At 33.4% G+C, this 20,158-nt stretch overlaps 1 protein-coding gene across 1 annotated transcript in view; it reads left to right on the top strand.

Annotated features, from left to right (window-relative positions):
- Positions 1 to 20,158, top strand: part of LOC128186458 (uncharacterized) — a 70,317-nt gene that overhangs the window by 49,969 nt on the left and 190 nt on the right. Inside the window, exons 8-12 of the mRNA XM_052856228.1 lie at positions 5,729 to 6,016; positions 18,376 to 18,408; positions 19,054 to 19,173; positions 19,338 to 19,550; positions 19,838 to 20,128. Of these exons, the coding sequence (XP_052712188.1) occupies positions 5,729 to 6,016; positions 18,376 to 18,408; positions 19,054 to 19,173; positions 19,338 to 19,550; positions 19,838 to 20,128 (945 nt within the window). The remainder of the gene's footprint in view (positions 1 to 5,728; positions 6,017 to 18,375; positions 18,409 to 19,053; positions 19,174 to 19,337; positions 19,551 to 19,837; positions 20,129 to 20,158) is intronic.

Raw genomic sequence — 20,158 nt, 5'->3', positions numbered from 1 at the left:
TAAAACAACTTTTCAAAAATCATGAAATTAATAGCTAGTCTTGTATACTGTATACAGAATTATTTTTGCCCAATGTGAAGTTTGCCCTTCATCACTTGTAGAGGATTTAATCCCCTCTGAATTTGCTTGGATGAAGTTGTGTTGAAAGAGAGATTATTTGAGACAATAGGGTCTAGTCTTAAATTTGCCGGCTGGCAACAAGGGTGAAAATAAAATGAGGGCGAATATTTCCCTCCATACAGTATATACACATAGGCACCTGAGGTGTCATATTTTTCTCATAATTAAAAATCTGTTTGATTGATAGTTTCTTAAAGTGATAAAATGTATAGATTTATAACTGCAGAAATGTTGAATTTGGAACATCATTGAAGGTGTACCATTTCTTAACACATTTAAGAACATTGATACTTGCATTATAAATGAAAATATTGCTATTCCCAGTGCGAGCGCACGTTCTTTGGTTATAATTGTAAACATGAAATTTATTTTGTCAAATATGACGTATTCGTTACTGCAAAGAATGCCTAAAGAATTGAAAGTTGACAAACATTTGGCTCTATCTACTGAGGCGGCATATGCCCCGAGTAATCTCGGAAGTCCTCAAAATACAAGTACTACTATAAAGGAAAAGCAATCTGTTCCGGAGTCGTTAAGCAATTCGATTACGTTCCTGATCGGATCACAGCAAAGACAGTTTCAAAAACTTCAGTCTCTTTTTTATCATCTGGCATTAAGGAAATACAGTATTGCAAAACTGGAACTTATGGAGTAAAACAATGGGGACTGGTTGGGGCATATAAAAGTTAAATCAAGCCCGTTAGACTTTCCTTTCCCTTCTACCTTGGCATATATTTAGGTTAAAAGGTGCACGAAATCTGCCTGTCTGGAAACTAATTCCAACTTTATGACTACAATATTGTAGCAATGAATATGAATATATTTCACCCATAAATGTTTTAGATTAAAATTATACGTTAAAAAAAGGTTATTTGAATTATTAAAACAGTCTTTAAAACCCGTAAAGATAGTTTCATGAATAGAGGTTTTGTCTTGATAGCTTATCATGTAATAAGCTTCTTCCGTGCACTACAATTTCTAAATACCGATCTCGATCCATAACACGTACCGATATCCAAAAATCTTATGCAATTTATATAATACTGATTGATCAACGGTTTGTTCAAATCATATTTTCTATTTTCTATTTAACTAAAAGCTAAAAAAAAACTATTTAGAGAGATAAAATGATAAACATTTGGAAAATTTTCTTTTTACGGAACTTTTTTCAAAATATATATTTTATTGAATTTTACCAAAACTACGCCCATTGTGATCCTGAAAAAGGCCGGTCCTTTTATTTTATATTGATTAAGAACCTTATGGTGTAAAAATTATCAATATTTTATAGAGAATTCTGTAGGTAAATAAACTATAAGAGATTAAATACTCTTTGAAAAATTGTTTCATTTTATTTATCTTATTTGAAAGCAAATTTATCTATTTTTTATTTATTAAACAAGTGTAACATGAGAGTATTGTTTTGAAATATAAATTTGTTCATTTTACACACGACAGGATATAATTAAAAAACAATTTCCTGAAAGACATATTTCAGGGTTAGGCTAATATTTTTAATGTAAGAAAAAAGTACCATTTTCCGCAATTGGTTCTATTTTTAGCAACGGCCCTAGATCAGCCAGCTGGGTAAAATTTATTAAGGATATATCCCCAGATACATGTTTGAGAAATCGTAAAAAATATATGTAGGTATTTTATTAATGTAGTGGGATATTGACCATTACCTTAAGTCTGTTAACCAAATAATTTGATATATTTTATCGTTTTCGCCTCCATGGATGGATTTCATATTGGAATATTCAAACGGATTTCCGGGGAAAGGGGCAATGGTTGTTGAATTTAATTGAAGATATGCAAAGCCTACAAATTGACCTGAAATTTTAGATTCATTCCATTTACATTTTGTGAACATGCCTAATTTAAGAATATTTAGTAGTGCTGTTTACTAGCTCATTGTCAAATGTGCTCAAATGGTTTGCAAGATTTGAAAGATATTTTCTTGTATCCGGTGTAACGAAGAATTTTGACCCGGGTTGAAAATTGGCCGGGGTTCATTTTCCCACGTTGATTATTGAGACCAAAGTTGTTGAGTAAAGACCCTAATCCGTTGAAAACTGACCCGCAACGTGGAATTTTGATCATGAAACCGGTTCAAAATTCAACAGCAAAGATGGCACAAATTAACGAATTAATGTTTATAACTTGAGTTTATTTAATAAGAAATTATCAGTTTTTTACATATTCATTCTGTAGATTTACATGTTTACATCATTCAACTGGGGAGGGGGGGGGGGGTGTTAAAAATGAGACCTAAATGATTATATTTTGAATTTACCATTAATCCCTATAAATATTTAATAACTATTTTATTCATAATAAACTTTTCGCATATAATTGCTGTTTTGTGTGATATCTATAAATTTTAAAAAATATATGTTTTAAAAAAATAGTGTATACATGGTTACACGTTAAACTATTCAATTCAGAAAAAAAACTCCTTTTTTTAAATCACTGGAGAAGTGTACACATATAAATAACTTAAAAAGTTACAATACGTCATATTGTTTAATTTTGGTTTACATTCACCCAATAAATTGAAACTTTGATATTGTTCATTGTATACTTTCTGGGTGGGTGAAAATACAAAATTAACAGTATATCATGTTAAGATTTTTGTGTTTACACCCACTCAGTTTGTTAAAATTTTGTATTCACACCGATCCAGCCAGTTTACAAAATGATGATCGATACGCTAACCTGTACTCTTTCGTGAACAATGCTATAGTAACTATATATCTTGGAAGCCGATATTTTTTAGTGTTTTATTTGTTCCGTTAGGATAAGTTCTGATGTAACTAAATATCGTCAAATCGCTAATTCTGCTTCATGGAATCTGTAGCAAGTTAGCAACCTAATTTTTGTTCAGGATGACAATACAATAATTTTGTTGTAATTGTTTCTAAATTGCTTTGATCACAAATATTTAAAATAAATTTATTAACAGTAATTGCTTTCGTCAATAAATAGGTAAATTACATTTTTTTAAATAGAAATATTTTGTACAAGATCATACAACATTGTTGGAGTAGATGGTTGACCTTCCTATCACAGGCACCTACATAATTAATTTAAACGTATTTAATTGAACGGAATGTTCAAATTATTGAATGGATTAGATAACAGATAAGCCTATGTTAACCCTTTCAAACATACAAAGTCAAAAAGAAATTATCAATGGGCATAAGAATATATGATATTATGTGTATAAAAGACAGAGGATACTTGAATATTAAATAATTATCTGAACATTTACCATATATGATTGTAAGACATATTGTTGATAGACATGTTCACTCACACCAACATTAACAAACGTATCACCTTCATTTATAATTGCAAATAAACAAACCTAAGAATGAGATTTTCATGATCCAGCCCATTTGAAAAGAACAGTAAATAAAAGGGAACTATATAATAAGTAAATATTCATATAAAATACTTTAAAAGGTTTAAAAAGTGTAACTTAAGAGAGTCAAAAACGCTTGGGAGCTCCAATATAACTAAAAACATGGAAAACAATTTTATTTATATGAAAAATCAGAACTACCATAAAGTATATAGATCATATGAAAAGGTACACTAATGCCAATAAGTTGTAAAAAGGTTCGTCTCTTTGTTGAGTGTATCTTGGACATCTAGGGGGAAAAATCACACTTTCCTCAGATTCAGACTCACAGTATAAATATTGACTTTCATCAATTAAAAAACCCCTAGATAAGTAAGCTTTACTAGCTTTATTCCGTAACTGACGTAAAATAATATTTCCTTTTTCCTTAACTGATGTGTTTGTAAGCTCTGGGTATATTTTGTTTTTTTAAGTTTTGACTTTAAGATAGATAAAGTTTATGAAATTTTCTTTTATGCATGAAGATTATTCCATAATTTACATGTAGACGGAACAAATTTTTTGTAATAAGTAGTCCGATATATTGGTAGACAGTAAACAAGAGGTTTGACGATTTGACGAGGCTCTCGGAAACCTCGCGAAAATTTCTAGCACGCGAATAAAAGATGGTTTACAGTATGTTGCATATAAGTTATTAAAAAACCAAATATCATAACATTTCATTTTTTGTGATTAAATAAATATTTTCATATGTAAAATTGGAATCCAAATGTGGCCCAATCCTACTTCTCAAGATTTTGATTTAAAGAATTTAAATCTATATTATCTGAGGTTGTTTTCAGTAAATTTACAACTTTTCTTGGCAAATGTATTTTAGAAAAAGATATTTTAATTTTTTTCTGTTAATAGTCCTATGTAAATTGTTGTCTTGATTTTCACAAATGTGTTACTACACTACATAAGGATGCTTTTTCTAGCTGATTAGTTTCCGAGAAGAAGAATTTTAAAAAAGATTTACACTATGTATTCCTATGTAAACCTTCGACCCCCATTGTGGCATCACCTTACCCCGGGTACAATGATTTGAACGAACTTAATATTACACTATCTGAGGATGCTTTCATACAAATTTTAGCTTTTCTGGCCAAATGGTTTCTGAAAAGAAGATTTTTTAAAAATATCATCAAAATTTCAATAAATCCTAATTATTTCCCCTTGAAAGAGAGTTCGGCCCTTTAAACAAACTTGAATCCCCTTAACCTAATGATGTTTTGTGCCAAGTTAAGTTGTTATTGGCAAAGTGGTTCTGGGGATTATAAAGTCGAAAATGTAAAAAGTTTACAAACAGACGGACGGACGGACGCCGTACAAAAATTAATCAAAATAGCTCAATTGAGCTTTCAGCTCAGGTGAGCTAAAAGCTAATTCGACCAAAGATTATTTGCATGTTCAGTTGGAAAATATGATTGAATTAGATCTAACATATCTTGTGGTGCTAAACCATTTATAATCATGTAGAATATAAATAGCTTATAGTCCGCATACGTATCGGAGTGTATGAAAATTTTAAAACTGAAACTTTCAAATATGTGCAAGATTGTACATTTAAACCGTGTAGAGTAAGTTACAGTTCAGATCAAAACTCTGAGGTTGGGGTCATTTCTCAACATGATCAATTTTCAATGTGTCGTGGTCATCAGAGTTTAGAAAAATCTTTCTCATAACGTTGAAAAATGACCCCGGGTATAAATTTCCCGATTTTGGTCTCAATTTTCAACGTTGAAAAAATGACTCCCCGGGTCAATATTCAACGTTGAAAAATGACCCCCAGGTCAATTTTCAACCCGGGTCAATATTCTTCGTTACACCGGCTCATATAAATCATAGAAATACTAGGACCTCAAGAGGGATTCAGTGTTCAACAGTGAAATACATCGGAAAGGGTCCACAAGAACTAGTGTTTTTGATATCATATGTCAATTGCTAATGGAAATATGCTTATTCAGGTTGAAAAAAATTGCTTAAACTGAAAGAGTTTTGGTCTCCCTCATCATGATATTTCCAGCTTCTTACGCAACATGGGGTTATAATCCAAACATTCGACAACTTATAAGATTCACTTTTTTCCGTATGAGTTTATTGATTTTTATATACTGAGAATGACAATTAAGAGTTATTTTTAGAGTATATTCTTTAAATTATCTTACTTTCTTAAATCAAACAACTATCAACTCTGTCTAGGTAATCCTGATGTATATTTGGAAAGAATTGAAGATAAAGAAAATGGGAACAGGTGTTTTACAATGACCATCAATTCAATTCCAACACCATTTGATGTTCGATGGAGTACAAAATGCAACGACAGCGAAAAGTTCTTGCCAATAGATGTCAACGCTGAAGTATACAAAGAATCAACTGTTTCTCTTCCTCATCCGGTTTTAGTTGTCCAAAGAGAAAATCAACTGGAAAACAGCTGTTTTCAAATAGAAGTTTCAAACTTCATAGGAAGCACCGTGGAGGCTATTTCCGGTAAGAAAAATCTGAAATAACTTATAGGGTAATTGTTCTCAAGCAGTGAGAGGTCTTTCTAAAAAAAAATTTAAAAATTAATTCTTAGATATGTGTACCTGATAAACTTTTAAAAAACAACTCGAAAAGGTGAAATTAGAAATACTCATTTTGTTCAACCAAGGTGGTTCGTAGTCTCTAGAATGTAGAAGAGGACTGATAAATATCCTTTCATGCCTTAGGAGCGATAACTTTACAAATATTTCAAAGTCTGTTTTAACTTACATTCTATATTTTAGCGAGCGCAGAGCGAAGCGAGCTCTACCGACAATGCGTGTGTGAATAGAAAATTCGGACTAGTTGCACATTCATTCAACGGATGATTTTGGCGTCAGTAAATCGGACCAGTAATGCATTGTTTTAACGGCCCCAGTAGTTCCCTGTTATCATGGCAATTTTTAACACTTCACACCCTCACGAGAATCAGCAAGACAATAAAAACAATAAGGATGTATACGACATACAGTCAATGTTACCTCTAAAGTTCACCTCTGTACACTCTCAATCAAAATCAAATCAAAAATAATCAAATGACGTCACAAAGGTATACATATTGATCCGATAGATTTTTTCGGCGTCAGTAAATTTTGACCAACAATTCATAGTACCAATGGTTTCCAACCTCACGTTCTCGCGAGAATCAAAGTTTTAACTTTTGAGAAGCATATAAGATGTGTAATTTAAAGAACATCATGCTTTTTAAGTAAATATAAAACGGTATTTTTATGTACTTTTATTTCTCAGGGGAGTTTTAAAGAGTTGGACGACAGTTAACCAACGTGAACTTTGACGTCACAATAAGGGGAAATTACTTTAACTGAAGTTATTGTAGATCTGCTGAAATTACCAAAATCCTCTCAAAAATCTTGCAAAGCTAAAGAATGAGGACATTTCTTCATATACAAGAAACAGTTGTAACTTGCACTCATTTTGATGAATGCGCACATCTATTTTATTCCTTATATTTACGGTAATTTCCTGGAACGAACACGTAGCATCGCCTTTTTTTTTAAAAGGGGTGGGTGGATGGCAGCCTCATCCAAAATTCTTTACAAGCAAAAAGAAAAAAATCATGGAAATTCTAATCCTTCAGCTTTAGAAGTTCAATGGTTTCTTTATTTTCACTTCCATGCTCCAAATCCCAAGAAGGGGGGGGGGGGGGCTCCATGTTCTTTTTTAAAATATGATAAGCAAATATTTTGAAGCGTAAATTAAAAAAGAAATAGAAATAAATTTTTTTTAAAAGGGCAAATCCATAAGTCGATTTTCTTTTTTTAACATGGGGGGGGGGGACCCTACGATGAGTCAATTTTTTATGTAAGTTTAAGAAAAAAAAGTCTACTGCAAAAAAGGGGATGAACTGACGTTATGATCACTTTAAACGAGGAGATACAGTGCAATGAACATTTATATTAAAATCTTTATTATTCAACAACATTGTATCTGAGATTAAACTTTTGTTCTAATTATAAATAAATAAATTATAACAAATCCTATAAACTATGAAAAATGAAACATTATTGAAAAATAGGTATGTTTTATTTCATTTTGCACTCAAATTCATTTACGTTGATAATTTTATTTTTATTGATTTATCATAATTCATTGTTTGATCACATGCTGCGCTCGCCCCAACGGTCGCACCGTAAAACATATTAAAGTGTTTATTACTTCATTTAAATATTCTATTATAACAACTTATTATAATAACTTATGAGTCTAATACAAACATTTAAAGAGATAGTACATGTGCTGACTTGTTTGTAGCTACTAGCAAGAGTTATTGCTCTTTGCTTTGTATCATTTTGTGAGTTATCTTCCCTCGGTGGAAGTTCATTTTTTGCCTCTCCTTTTCCCCGTGCAAGCTCCATGAACGGAGTGTATTTTGTGTTTTTCTGCACGACTTCAGAGCTATTTACCATATGCTCCATGCTTGTCACCTCACCATGTAAGTTAATTTTTATATATTTGTATGCATAAATTATCGATATTAATAAGTATTATTATTTAAGAAGAAATTCAAAGATAAAGTGTTTACTACTGTGAACTGTTGTAAAGAAAATGGCGGCTAATTTGAATAATGTTTTCTAATCTTTAATTGTTGTAATTGAGAGTTTATAAAGTATACTAGTTTATAATTTAAACAAGTTGGGCGATTTATTTATCAGCTTATTTATATGAAATTTATTATCTACTGTATTTTTTCATAGAACTATTTTTTTATTATTTTTTTGCAGTTATTTACCACGCAGCACAGTTAAGGCTGTCAATAAACTCCGTTCAGACAAAAAGTACGGGAAATGTGCATTATGACATCACAGTATATTACAAAACTCGAAAGTACTTATTAATCTATTTATTAGTAAAATTAACTTATACTAATCTTTTAATTAAAAACAACAAATGCTATTACTTACAATTTTGATGTCCGTTATATCGTACACACTGAAAAATAAGCGAGATGCCGTTCTCGCTGTACTACAAAATATGACGTCATTATGACGCATTAAGTTAAATCATTGAAGGCTATCGTGCAGTTTTATAGCGAAGAAAAATAAATGTCATACATTAACGGAAAAGTATAAATGGATATTTTGTTTAAAATTATTATTAGTAGAATGCTACCTATATAGTCTTATTTTTATTTTGTTAAAAGTATGCATCGTATAAAGAAGCCACCTCGGTTTTGTATAAAAAATCGTATATCTAAAATTTGAGTACCTAAATAAATCACTTAATTGCAAGGGCATTCACTTACCTGATCCCGACAAATTTTTACATGTGAATTTGAAATATGCTATGTAACTTAAAAACTTCTACGATCCTTGTAAAATCTTACAAATTAATTATTTTTTTTAATGAAATTAACCCTGTGACCTTCAAAATTATTCAACATATGCATTATAAATTACGGTTTCTACTAACAAATATTCTTATCTTAAAAAGTTCGCACCGTTTTTCAAAATCTACGATATAACATCAAGTTATTTCATAATTCAGTTGTGAATTTTGACATGATTATGCCCTTGCAATATTGAATTTTTTAAATGACCCCAAAACCACAAATACATCTGCTTGTACCATGGGACTGCCATATCACGTGACCACTATGAACATAAAATATTGTACTGTTACATATATATTTTAGAAATATATTGCATTTGAGTAACTGTTATTGATTTTAAAAAGGACATGCCAGTTTAACTAAAGTATACGTGTTTTCATCACAAAAATTTGCCCATATTTTTATTGACCGCCTTAACTGTACTGCGCAAATGATCATAGACATATTCTCTACCCAACATATGAAATAAACAGTAGAAATTGTGAAGTCTTGGTTTGCTTGGTGTACGTGGCACTAAAGTAAATAAATGTGTACAACGACACAGCATGGCGCAGGCCGATGATCCAGAAAAACAGAGGTTCCTTACTCTTTACGGCGACGTCTATTAACCTCAAAAGGAGAAGATCTTTATCTGAAGAACTATGAAAAATATTCTTTAGATTTCTACAAATCATGGAAAAATGTTGATGAGATCCTTACAACATTAGATAGACTGTCTACTGAAAGTGATAGTGAATCTTACATCAATCTCAGAGAATCGTTAGAAAAGAGTGTAAAATATTATGAAGATGACTACATGGACTTTGTGATATTTCTTGAAAGACAAAGAACAGAAAATAGTCTTCAACAATTAGAAAATTTGAAAACAACATATCAAGGTCATGACATACTGATTCATGCAGCCTTTACGAAATTAAGGTTCAAACTGGAACAACATCACTGGAAAGCAAAACAGAGTTCTTGTGATGATGATTTACTGTTATATGATGATGATAATACAAACTTTACATCGACAACAACTTCTCAGAAGTAATCTTCAAAACACAACAGTGATAAACTTTCATCAAAATCTGGAAGTGGATTGAGTAGTCGATCATCATTGTCAGAAAAACGCAAAAAAGCCGACATTGCTAAAGCGAAATTAAAATATTCTGAAATAGAAATGCAGATCAAGAAAGAACAGTCGTTACTGCTTCAGAACGTGCCAAATCACGGAAAAGAACTGAAGATTTAGAAGCTGACCTCGAGTTATTAAATATCAAAAAAGAAGTAGCTGTTGCTGAAGCTGAAGTTCGTAGCGCTGAAGGTGAAGAAATATGTGATCGAAATATTGGTGACATTGAAATTGAAAGTCAAACCGAACGTACAAAGAAATATGTGGAACATCATTCTAGTGCGTCACTCTATTCTGACAGAAGAAAACCTGCTGTGAATTATGAAAGACCATCAAGTGTGATAAGACAATCTATCTCTCAACGACCAGTTCCTGATGCATCATCAAAACAGACTCATCAACTTACCGGTATCCCAGCAGATTTTACACGATACATGTTGAAAAAAGACTTTCGTTTCTCGTCTGATCCAATTCAACAACAAACCTGAATTTTATCCATCATGGAGGAATTCATTTAAATCTGTGATGCTTGAATTAGATGCAAATCCAGAAGAAGAAATGGACTTTCTTATAAAATACACTTCAAATTCGTCTCAACAACAAATCATGAGCATAAAATCAGCAAATGCGCACAACCCTAGAAGAGGACTACAAAGAATCTGGCAGAGACTAGAAGAGAGATTTGGAAGTCCAGAGTTAATTGAAACGTCTTTGAAAACCAAACTGAACTCTTTTCCTCCTATTACAAATAAAGAGTTGCATCGTTTGTATGACCTATCAGATGTATTAGAAGAAATTTTATCCCTAAAGAGAGGTGAACGATATGAACCACTTCTTGCATACTATGATGCTTCGGTAGGAGTAAATCCCATTTGATGAAATTACCGTACAACCTGCAAGAGAAATGGACAAAAACAGCTGTGAAATACACAAATGAACACAATGCGGTATATCCTCCATTTCATGTGTTTGTTCGATTTGTTCAAGAGCAAAGTCGTATAAAGAACAATCCCAGTTTTATGTACAATTCATCTTTGACCTCCACTAACAAAATTACCAGTCTTAGAAACAAAGCAGAAAGAGTGCTCACTAGGAAAACTTCTGTGAGTGAAACATTAGCAAGTGACATTGAAAACTTGTGTCCTGTTCATAGATCCAATCATTCCCTGGAACACTGTCGAGCATTTCGTTCAAAACCACTTGATCAGAGAAGAAAGATTCTGAAAGATAACAATATGTGTTTTAAGTGCTTAAGTAAAACCCACAAACAACATGAATGTACATCTGATGTGAAATGTGCTGAGTGTGGAAGTTCATATCACTCAACACCTTTACATGTGAAACGAATACCAGTGTCCGTGAATTGTGTCGTTTCTATGAGGCCTGATGGCGTTGAGGATACAGGATACAGAAATAGAGAGAACGTGAACTCAAAATGTACCCAGATCTGTGGAGATCCATTCAATTTCAAGGGAAAATCTTGTGCAAAAACTGTACTTGTTGATGTGTATTCAAAAAACTGTCCTCAGAAACGAATGAAAATATATGCAGTGATTGATGATCAATCAAACAAAACTTTAGCAAGTTCTGAACTTTTTGATATGATGGGTATCAATACCATAGTAACAAATGATGTATTAGCATCATGTGCAAGAAGAAAACAAACATATGGTAGGAAAACTGACAATCTGGTGATTGAATCTATTGATGGATATATTTCTATTGAGCTGCCATCTGTCATTGAATGTGAACAAATTCCAAATGCTCGAGATGAAATACCAACACCAGAGATTACTCTCCATTATGAACACTTGCGTGGTATAGCAGACTACATTCCACCTATCGACTATCAACAAAGCTGAAATCATGATGCTTATTGGGAGAGACATAACTATAGCTCATCATGTACTTGATCAGGAAGTCGGACCTGGCAATCTTCCTTATGCACAGAAATTGCATCTTGGCTGGACTATTATAGGTGAAACGTGTCTAGGGAAAGTTCATCAACCCAATGTGATCAATACAATGAAAACTTGTATTTTGTCAAATGGTCGTCCGTCTGTAATGCTGCGTTGTGATAATGATATTCATGTCCAAGAGAACTTTGTTGAAATGACTGATGTGGCTAATGTTAAAAGTGAATTCGGGAAAAATATTTTCCAGAAAACTACAATGATGAGAAGATTGGACTCTCTGTTGATGACCATGACTTTCTAGAAATCATGGATTCACAGTTTCATAAAGATTCCAAAGGATACTGGGAAGCTCCCTTACCTTTTCGCAAAAATCGAAAGAGACTGGCTAATAATCATAAACAGGCTCTTAATAGAGCTAAGCAATTCTCTTCATGTCTTATGAAAGATGAAACCAAACGACAACATGCCATAGAGTTCATGGATCAACTAATACAGAAACACCATGCAGAGGTCGCACCACCCATTTCATCAGATGAAGAGTGTTGGTATCTGACACTATTTGGAATGTACCATCCAAAGAAACCTAAAAAAATTCGATTAGTGTTTGATTCATCATCAAAATGTGAAGGACAATCTTTAAATGATGTTCTCTTATCTGGACCAGACCTCACCAACTCATTACTAGGAGTACTAAAGAGATTTCGTAGAGAAGAAGTGGCTATCATGGCAGACGTGGAACAGATGTTTTATTGTTTTCGAGTAATTCCGGCTCATCGAAACTTCTTACGTTTTTTATGGCATGAGGACAATGATGTAAACAAACCCCTTATTGAATACCGTATGACAGTCCATGTTTTTGGGAACAGCCCTTCACCGGCAATTGCAACATACGGAATGCGAAGGACTGTCAAGGAAGTGGAACACATTTATGGAACAGATGTGACCCATTACATTGAACGTGATTTCTATGTGGATGATGGTCTAACATCACAGCAGAGTGTCGAGGATGCAGTGGATTTGATTACGCTTACACAAAATTGCATCTAATAATTCTGAAGTTATGAAGTCTTTTGACACTGAAGACCTTTCAAGTGATCTGAAAAACTTGGATTTTGCTGTTGACAGTTTACCAACACAACGTAGTTTAGAACTGAATTGGAATATATAGTCAGATTAATTTTTCTTCAAAATATCAAAAGATTTCAAATCTTACACAAGAATGGGTGTTCTATCAACCATTAAAAGTATTTTGACCCCCTTGGTTTTTTAGCCCCAGTGATAGTCCAAGGAAAGTCAATCATGAGAAGTCTGCTTCAAGAAACTTCTAACTTGGATGAACCTTTACCGCAAGATCAGGAGTACAAATGGAAGAAATGGAAAAAGTCGTTAGATGTTTTAGAGACTTTATTCATTCCGAGAATGTATTTTCACGATTCCTGGATTCGAACCACCGAGAAGAATATCCATGTGTTTTGTGACGCTTCCGAGGTTGCCATATCAGCAGTGGCCTATGTGGAAAACCAAGGACAATATGGATTTATCTTAGGAAAATCAAAGCTGGCTCCATTACACGGACATTCAATTCCTCGTTTGGAGTTATGTAGAGCAGTATTGGCAGTTGAAATTGCTCAATCAGTGTCCGAACAGCTAAAAATATCTATTGAACATTTCAAGTTCTATTGTGATAGCAAGGTGGTTTTAGGATACATTTCAAATCATTCTAGGAGATTCTACCAATATGTTTCTAACAGAGTGGTGACAATTCATAAAGTAACAAAGTCCGAACAATGGTTTTATATTCCAAGTGAACGAACCCCAGCAGATGAAGCAACAAGACCAATTCACGCCTCTGAGTTGCAGCACAGCAAATGGTTGGAAGGACCAGAACAGTCAGAACTGTATCCAAGTTCTCAAGAAAAGATTTTATATGAACTAATAGATCCAGAATCTGACAAAGAAATTAAACAGGAAGTCAGATGTTTAAAGACCAATACATCAGATTTTGTGATTGGTGACAGTCTAGCACGAATTTCCGAATGGCCTAAAGTTGTGAAGTGTGTTGCAAGACTTAGACATTTGGCAAATTCATTCAAACATGACGAAAAAGATTGTGACTCTAAATGTTTTGGATGGCATGATTGTAGAATTTGGAAGAACTTGGAGACATTTGAAGAATCTGAGAAATTTATTATAAAAACAATGCAGAGAGATTCTTATAAAAGAGAAATTCAATGTCTTTCGAAGGGAATACCAATACCAAAGGACAGCACGTTGAAAACATTGGGACCCATTACAGATAACAGTGGAATACTGTGCATAGGTGGACGACTCAATCAAATACAGCTGAGCAAGTATGAGAAAAAACCAGTTATAATTCCTGGATCACACTCACTTGCAGCAATATTTGTACGTCATCATCATGAATCCCTTAAACATCAAGGTCGTCATCTAACGGAAGGTGCCAATCGTGCTGCCGGATATTGGATCACAAGTGGAAAACGTCTCATTTCTTCGGTGTTAAAAAACTGTCTCATGTAAAAAGTTACGAGGCAAAGAAGCTATTCAGAAAATGGCTGATATTCCAAAAGATAGACTTGAACCAAATCCTCCTTTTACCAACGTTGGAGTGGATGTCTTCGGTCCATGGCAGGTGGTCTCACGGAAGACTCGTGGTGGAAGTGCCTCTTCAAAACGATGGGGAGTACTTTTTACGTGTATTGTCATCCGAGCCATACACATTCAGGTTATAGACTCGCTAAGTTCATCAGCATTTATCAACGCTTTACGTAGGTTTATCAAGTACAGATTTTCCGTTCAGATCGGGGCACCAATTTCGTAGATGCAACAGATGACCTACATATAGACAAAATCAATGTTGAAGATGTTAAAACAAAACAGTACCTGTTCAACTCTGGAATCAAGTGGATTTTCAACCCCCCACATTCTTCACATTTCGGAGGATCATGGGAACGCATGATCGGCGTAGTAAGAAGAATTCTTGATGGCATGATGTTGGATCCAAACAACCACAATATAACACATGAAGTTCTGTGTACACTTCTTGCCGAAGTTACGGCTATCGTCATTTCACGACCATTAACTCCTGTTTCTACGGACCCAGATTCACCATTTGTGTTAACATCCAATACTTTGTTAACTCAGAAGTTTGTGTCTAGTGATAAATGTGAATTTATGTGTAATGAATTCAATCGGAAAGATATGATCAAGTCAGCGTGGAAACGAGTACAAGGGTTAGCAAACCAGTGTTGGAAGCGTTGGCAGTCCGAATACCTTCATATGTTGCAAGTGCGCAGGAAGTGGGAGGAAACCACCCCTAACGTGAAAGAAGGTGATGTTGTGTTAGTAAAAAGTGACGAACCTAGATGTCAATGGCCACTAGCAACGATTCAGGAAGTGTACGAAAGTCAGGACTCTTTAGTGAGGAAAGTGAAAGTTAAAATGTTTAAGAACAATCAATCTGTGACATTTGTTAGACCGATTTCACAAATTATCCCATTGTTGGCAGTTTAACTCGTGCATTATTTAGGTAGTGACATGCAAAATTTTGATATTGAGTAAATAATGTCATGCCATGGTGGGATATTGTCAATGTTTGACTATTTTTTAGTATACTAGTGATTTTTTTTTATTTCGTCAGCTATTTAGTTGAGCCTTTAGTAGTGATGTTATTAACATCAGACGGGGAGTGTACTGACTTGTTTGTAGTTACTAGCAAGAGTTTTGCTCTTTGCTTTGTATCATTTTGTGAGTTATCTTCCCTTGGTGCATGTTCATTTTTTGCCTCTCCTTTTCCCCGTGCAAGTTCCATGAACGGAGTGTATTTTGTGTTTTTCTGCACGACTTCAGAACTATTTACCATATGCTCCATGCTTGTCACCTCACCATGTAAGTTAATTTTTATATATTTGTATGCATAAATTATCTGTATTAATAAGTATTATTATTTAAGAAGAAATTCAAAGATAAAGTGTTTACTACTGTGAACTGTTGTAAAGAAAATGGCGGCTAATTTGAATTATGTTTTCTAATCTTTAATTGTTGTAATTGAGAGTTTATAAAGTATACTAGTTTATAATTTAAACAAGTTGGGCGATTTATTTATCAGCTTATTTATATGAAGTTTATTATCTACTGTATTTTTTCTTAGAACTATTTTTTATTATTTTTTGCAGTTATTTACCAAATGATCATAGACATATTCTCTACCCAACATATGAAATAAACAGTAAAATTTGCGAAGTCTTGGTGCTTGGTGTACGTGGCACTAAAGTACAGCTGAAAACACATGTCTGAATAACTTCAGATTTACCCATTGTTCCGTTAGTAAATACGAAATAACGTTGATTGTAACAGTTGAAATAGATAAAAATCCCTTTCACGTACCTAATTAATGTAGTTATGAGCTTCCCGAAATTTAAGAGTCGCACAAACCGAAAAATCTTATGTCGTTTATTTGTACCACGTGGATTTTTATTGACAGTAATTGACACGTGCTGAAAACTAAAAGATCTTCGCCCGACTGCGATCATCATGGTATACGAGGTAAAAAGGACTCTATAAACAGGGCATATCATCTTTTTCTCGATAATCTATTAATGGTTTACCAATTCCGGTTCATTATAAAATGAACAGGCATAAATGTGTCAAATAAACCCTCAAGGGGTCTCACTTGCAAAAATAAATTTCTAATAGGTTGTAGTCAACTCCTTCGATAAGCACGCAAAATACATGCTTACAAAATAATAATTGTGGTTATTTTAAAAAATTTAAACAATTATTAATTGGGAGAAGTAGGAAAGACATATTTTTATCAACAAACATGTACAGGAGAATCTTCACGAGCCCTGTATGTGTTTTGTTTATAGTAAATACACATGCGTAATAGCATAGCAGGCTGGACCCAGTTACATGTACACGTTGCGATGTAAATATGTGATAGGTTATATGTGATTATTAATTTTAATGAAATAATTAGATTTATTTCATGGAGAACTTTGTAATTTTCTGAAAGTTTATACATTCATGAGTAGTGTAAAAATACCGAACCTGATCGGAGATTTTTTCTAAGTCGGCTTTTTGAAAGGATGCGCCGTACTGTCTCTTAAAGCTAGTGTTGTGTCAGTGGTTGGAATCAGAATGTTTTAATAGTTAAAAATATTGCATACTGTAAATTCCTTATTTTACGCGAGTACTTAATTCCGCGATTCAACGGTTTTCCATCAAATCGCGAGAACATAAAATCGCGAATGCCGAAATTTTATCATAGTTTCATGTAGTTTACATATGTCTGAAAATTAAAAGCGAGATTTTAAATTTCGCGAGACGGGCTTCTCGCGATTTTACGCGGATATTAATTCCTCGTGTTTAATTAGGAATTTACAGTATTTACATTTTTATCGAATTAAACAATGGGTTATATACACTATGGCATTATTACAACTTGAAAACATGTTGCCTATGACTCCAACTTCTCAATCTTTCAAGGTAAATTTAGGAACAATTATCTTTGCTGCGAGAAAAAGTGGAGGGCTGAACCCTCTATGATGCTATGTCCCTAATGGTTAGGTCTAACTTTGCAAAAAAAAAGGTGGGGGGCTAGCCCTACCCCCCCCCCCCTCCCCGGTTGCGACGCCTATGAACGGTATAGGCAACTTTTACGTTCGCCATGATTACTTCCAATGCTATCACGCGAGCCTTGACAAGTTTGTAGAACTATGCAGCTATGTTCAATACCAGTAAAATATAAAGGTTTTTAAAGCGATTTTGTTAGACCATCGTTAAGGGGCACTGTACTCGAAAAGAACTTGTGTCTCAACTTGTTAAAAGCACCAAATGTTTTACAAATGATCACACATGTGTATTCTTTTAAATTCCAAGCACTGCGATTAGATCAGCTACTCGCAGCTGCAGCCAATCATAAAACGCGGAGATTGTAACCGAGTTTTCGTAATGAAATCCGTAATGAACGATGGGGAGCAAAGTTGACCGAAAACCCTTGGCCAGCGAAGATGTCTTGCTACCAAAACAGTAAAAATATATACGCACGGAATAATAAATTCGTTTCTTATACATAAATTAACATGTAAACTCCCCAGGATTTACTTAACCCAACAATGTGCATTACCGAATAAGCGACTTCTTTTTTCGAACTTTTACATTAGCACTAATTTCTTTACTATTCTCAAACCGTTTCCTAATCATTTTTACAACAGCAGTCAACGACTGAAATGACTATATGTTGAAAACTATGTAGAGCTCATAGCTAATGTTTATACCATTTGATAGTTATTGAGTTGGGCTGTTTAAGAGGGTCATCAGCCGCAAAATAATGCAAGTAGTTATTGCACTGTGCTACAATACACATAACATATCCAGCCCTTGTATTTTTGTTAACTATGCTCAACATCTTTGTTTTTGTTCACAGGCAATCAAATTACCATAAAGCAAAAACGTAAAGGTAAGAATGAAATAAATTTTTTAGCAAATCAGAGAAGATTAGTAAAACGTCTACGTAGAACTTCAATTTCACTGTACATTAAATTTGTACATGCATCCCCAAAAAGAAGAGGGGTGCAACTTCATGATAATTTGATATTTTAAAAGTGAACTTAGGAAAGGGTTTGCCGCAGGAAAAGGGAGGACATCTCCTCCCTCACTGATGCTACGTGCCTGCCCGACATTATCTTACTGTTTCCATATCGTTATATTTATTAGGGGCTGGACGTTTTTGACTCACCTAAGACTGTGGGGTAGTCTTTTTTCATGATTGCTTTGGTTGTAGCTGAAAATATTAATATTTAGGTAAACACTAAATATGATTTATAGTTAATGCATTTACGTGGTCGGATTCAATAGGAATAAAAAAAAATTACATTCTTGCACCCAAACTACTTTGTTACTGAAAGAGTCCGGCATATCACTTTAGCTCACCTGAGCCGGTGAGCTTTTCTGATCAAAATGTGTCCGTTGTCTGTCGTCGTCGCCTAATGTTTGTCAAAGATATCTCGGCAACCATTTATTGCAGATGCTTGAAATTTTATATGTGTGTATCATATAGCTTCTTCAACTTCTCTGTTTTGGGTTTTCTTTTATATTTATTTAGGTGTTGTAGAAAGCAAAACTTACAGAGATAAAGGAGGATTTAGCTTTGCCATGCTCAGTAACTATCTAGCAAAAGAGTTTCCACATCAAAAGTTACAAAACCTGAAATATATATTACGGGGTAATTGTTCTAAATGACCGTTGTTAAGTTAAAGTATTTTTTTTGAAATGTGTGAATAAGTGATATTGGTGTAATTTTTTACCCGACGATAAGCTTAACTAAAACTGCTCAGTATTTACTTAAATAAAATCTAATGTATCCAAATTTATTTCATTTTTTTGTAGCCTCTGGCAAAGTTAAGAATGAAACATCCCTTAGTGCAGCAAATTCAGCATTAGAATGTTTCCTTATTCTTCAAGATGAAAACCTGTTTACTCAAAATGATGTTATTTTTATGCAATTTCTTTGCAAAGAGACTGACTGTAAAGAACTCTATACAAAATGCAAAGACTATGCTTTGACACATGAAGCATTGTGTTTTTACGAACAGCCTCCAGGTAAATCCTTCTTTGGGTTATTGCTTTGAATATGTACTTTTTATAAGTGTCTTTATTCAATTATAAGAAAATTGATTAAATATTCAAAACTATTATTATCATTTTTATTGAATTTTTCATAATCAATATCTGCAAGAACGATTACTTGGACTTTATACGTAAATGTCAATATTATTTAAATCTTCCAGTTCATAATGTGTTTGAATAAGACAGAATTTTTCATATAATTTACATTTTTATTTCTTCCAATGTACGATTTTGTGTGCGATTTTTTTTATTTAATACAGAAAATGGTTATCAGAACGTTCAGTTCCACATACAAGGAGACTTAAACGATTACACGAAAGAGCAAATTTATAAAATCGTAGAGAGTGTTGCTGTTATACTGGATTGTAAGATGGAAGATATAGCGATTAATGGTTTAAAACGTTCGAATAGTTTTATACTTTGTCTTTCAATAAAAGATGTACACACTTGGAAACTGTTTGAAATTAATGAGGAAAACAGTGTCAGACTAATGCAGCTTAACATTGACTTTTTAATTGTTGGCGAAAAAACCATTTACTTAAGGTCCAATGGTAATGTATATCTTATTTTTACCTTTCTTG

This window comes from Crassostrea angulata, chromosome 6, assembly GCF_025612915.1.
Source record: "Crassostrea angulata isolate pt1a10 chromosome 6, ASM2561291v2, whole genome shotgun sequence".
In the NCBI taxonomy this organism is placed as follows: Eukaryota; Metazoa; Mollusca; class Bivalvia; order Ostreida; family Ostreidae; genus Magallana; species Magallana angulata.
The sequence above is the reverse complement of the archived record's forward strand: the minus strand, read 5'-3'. Positions and strand labels throughout refer to the sequence as shown.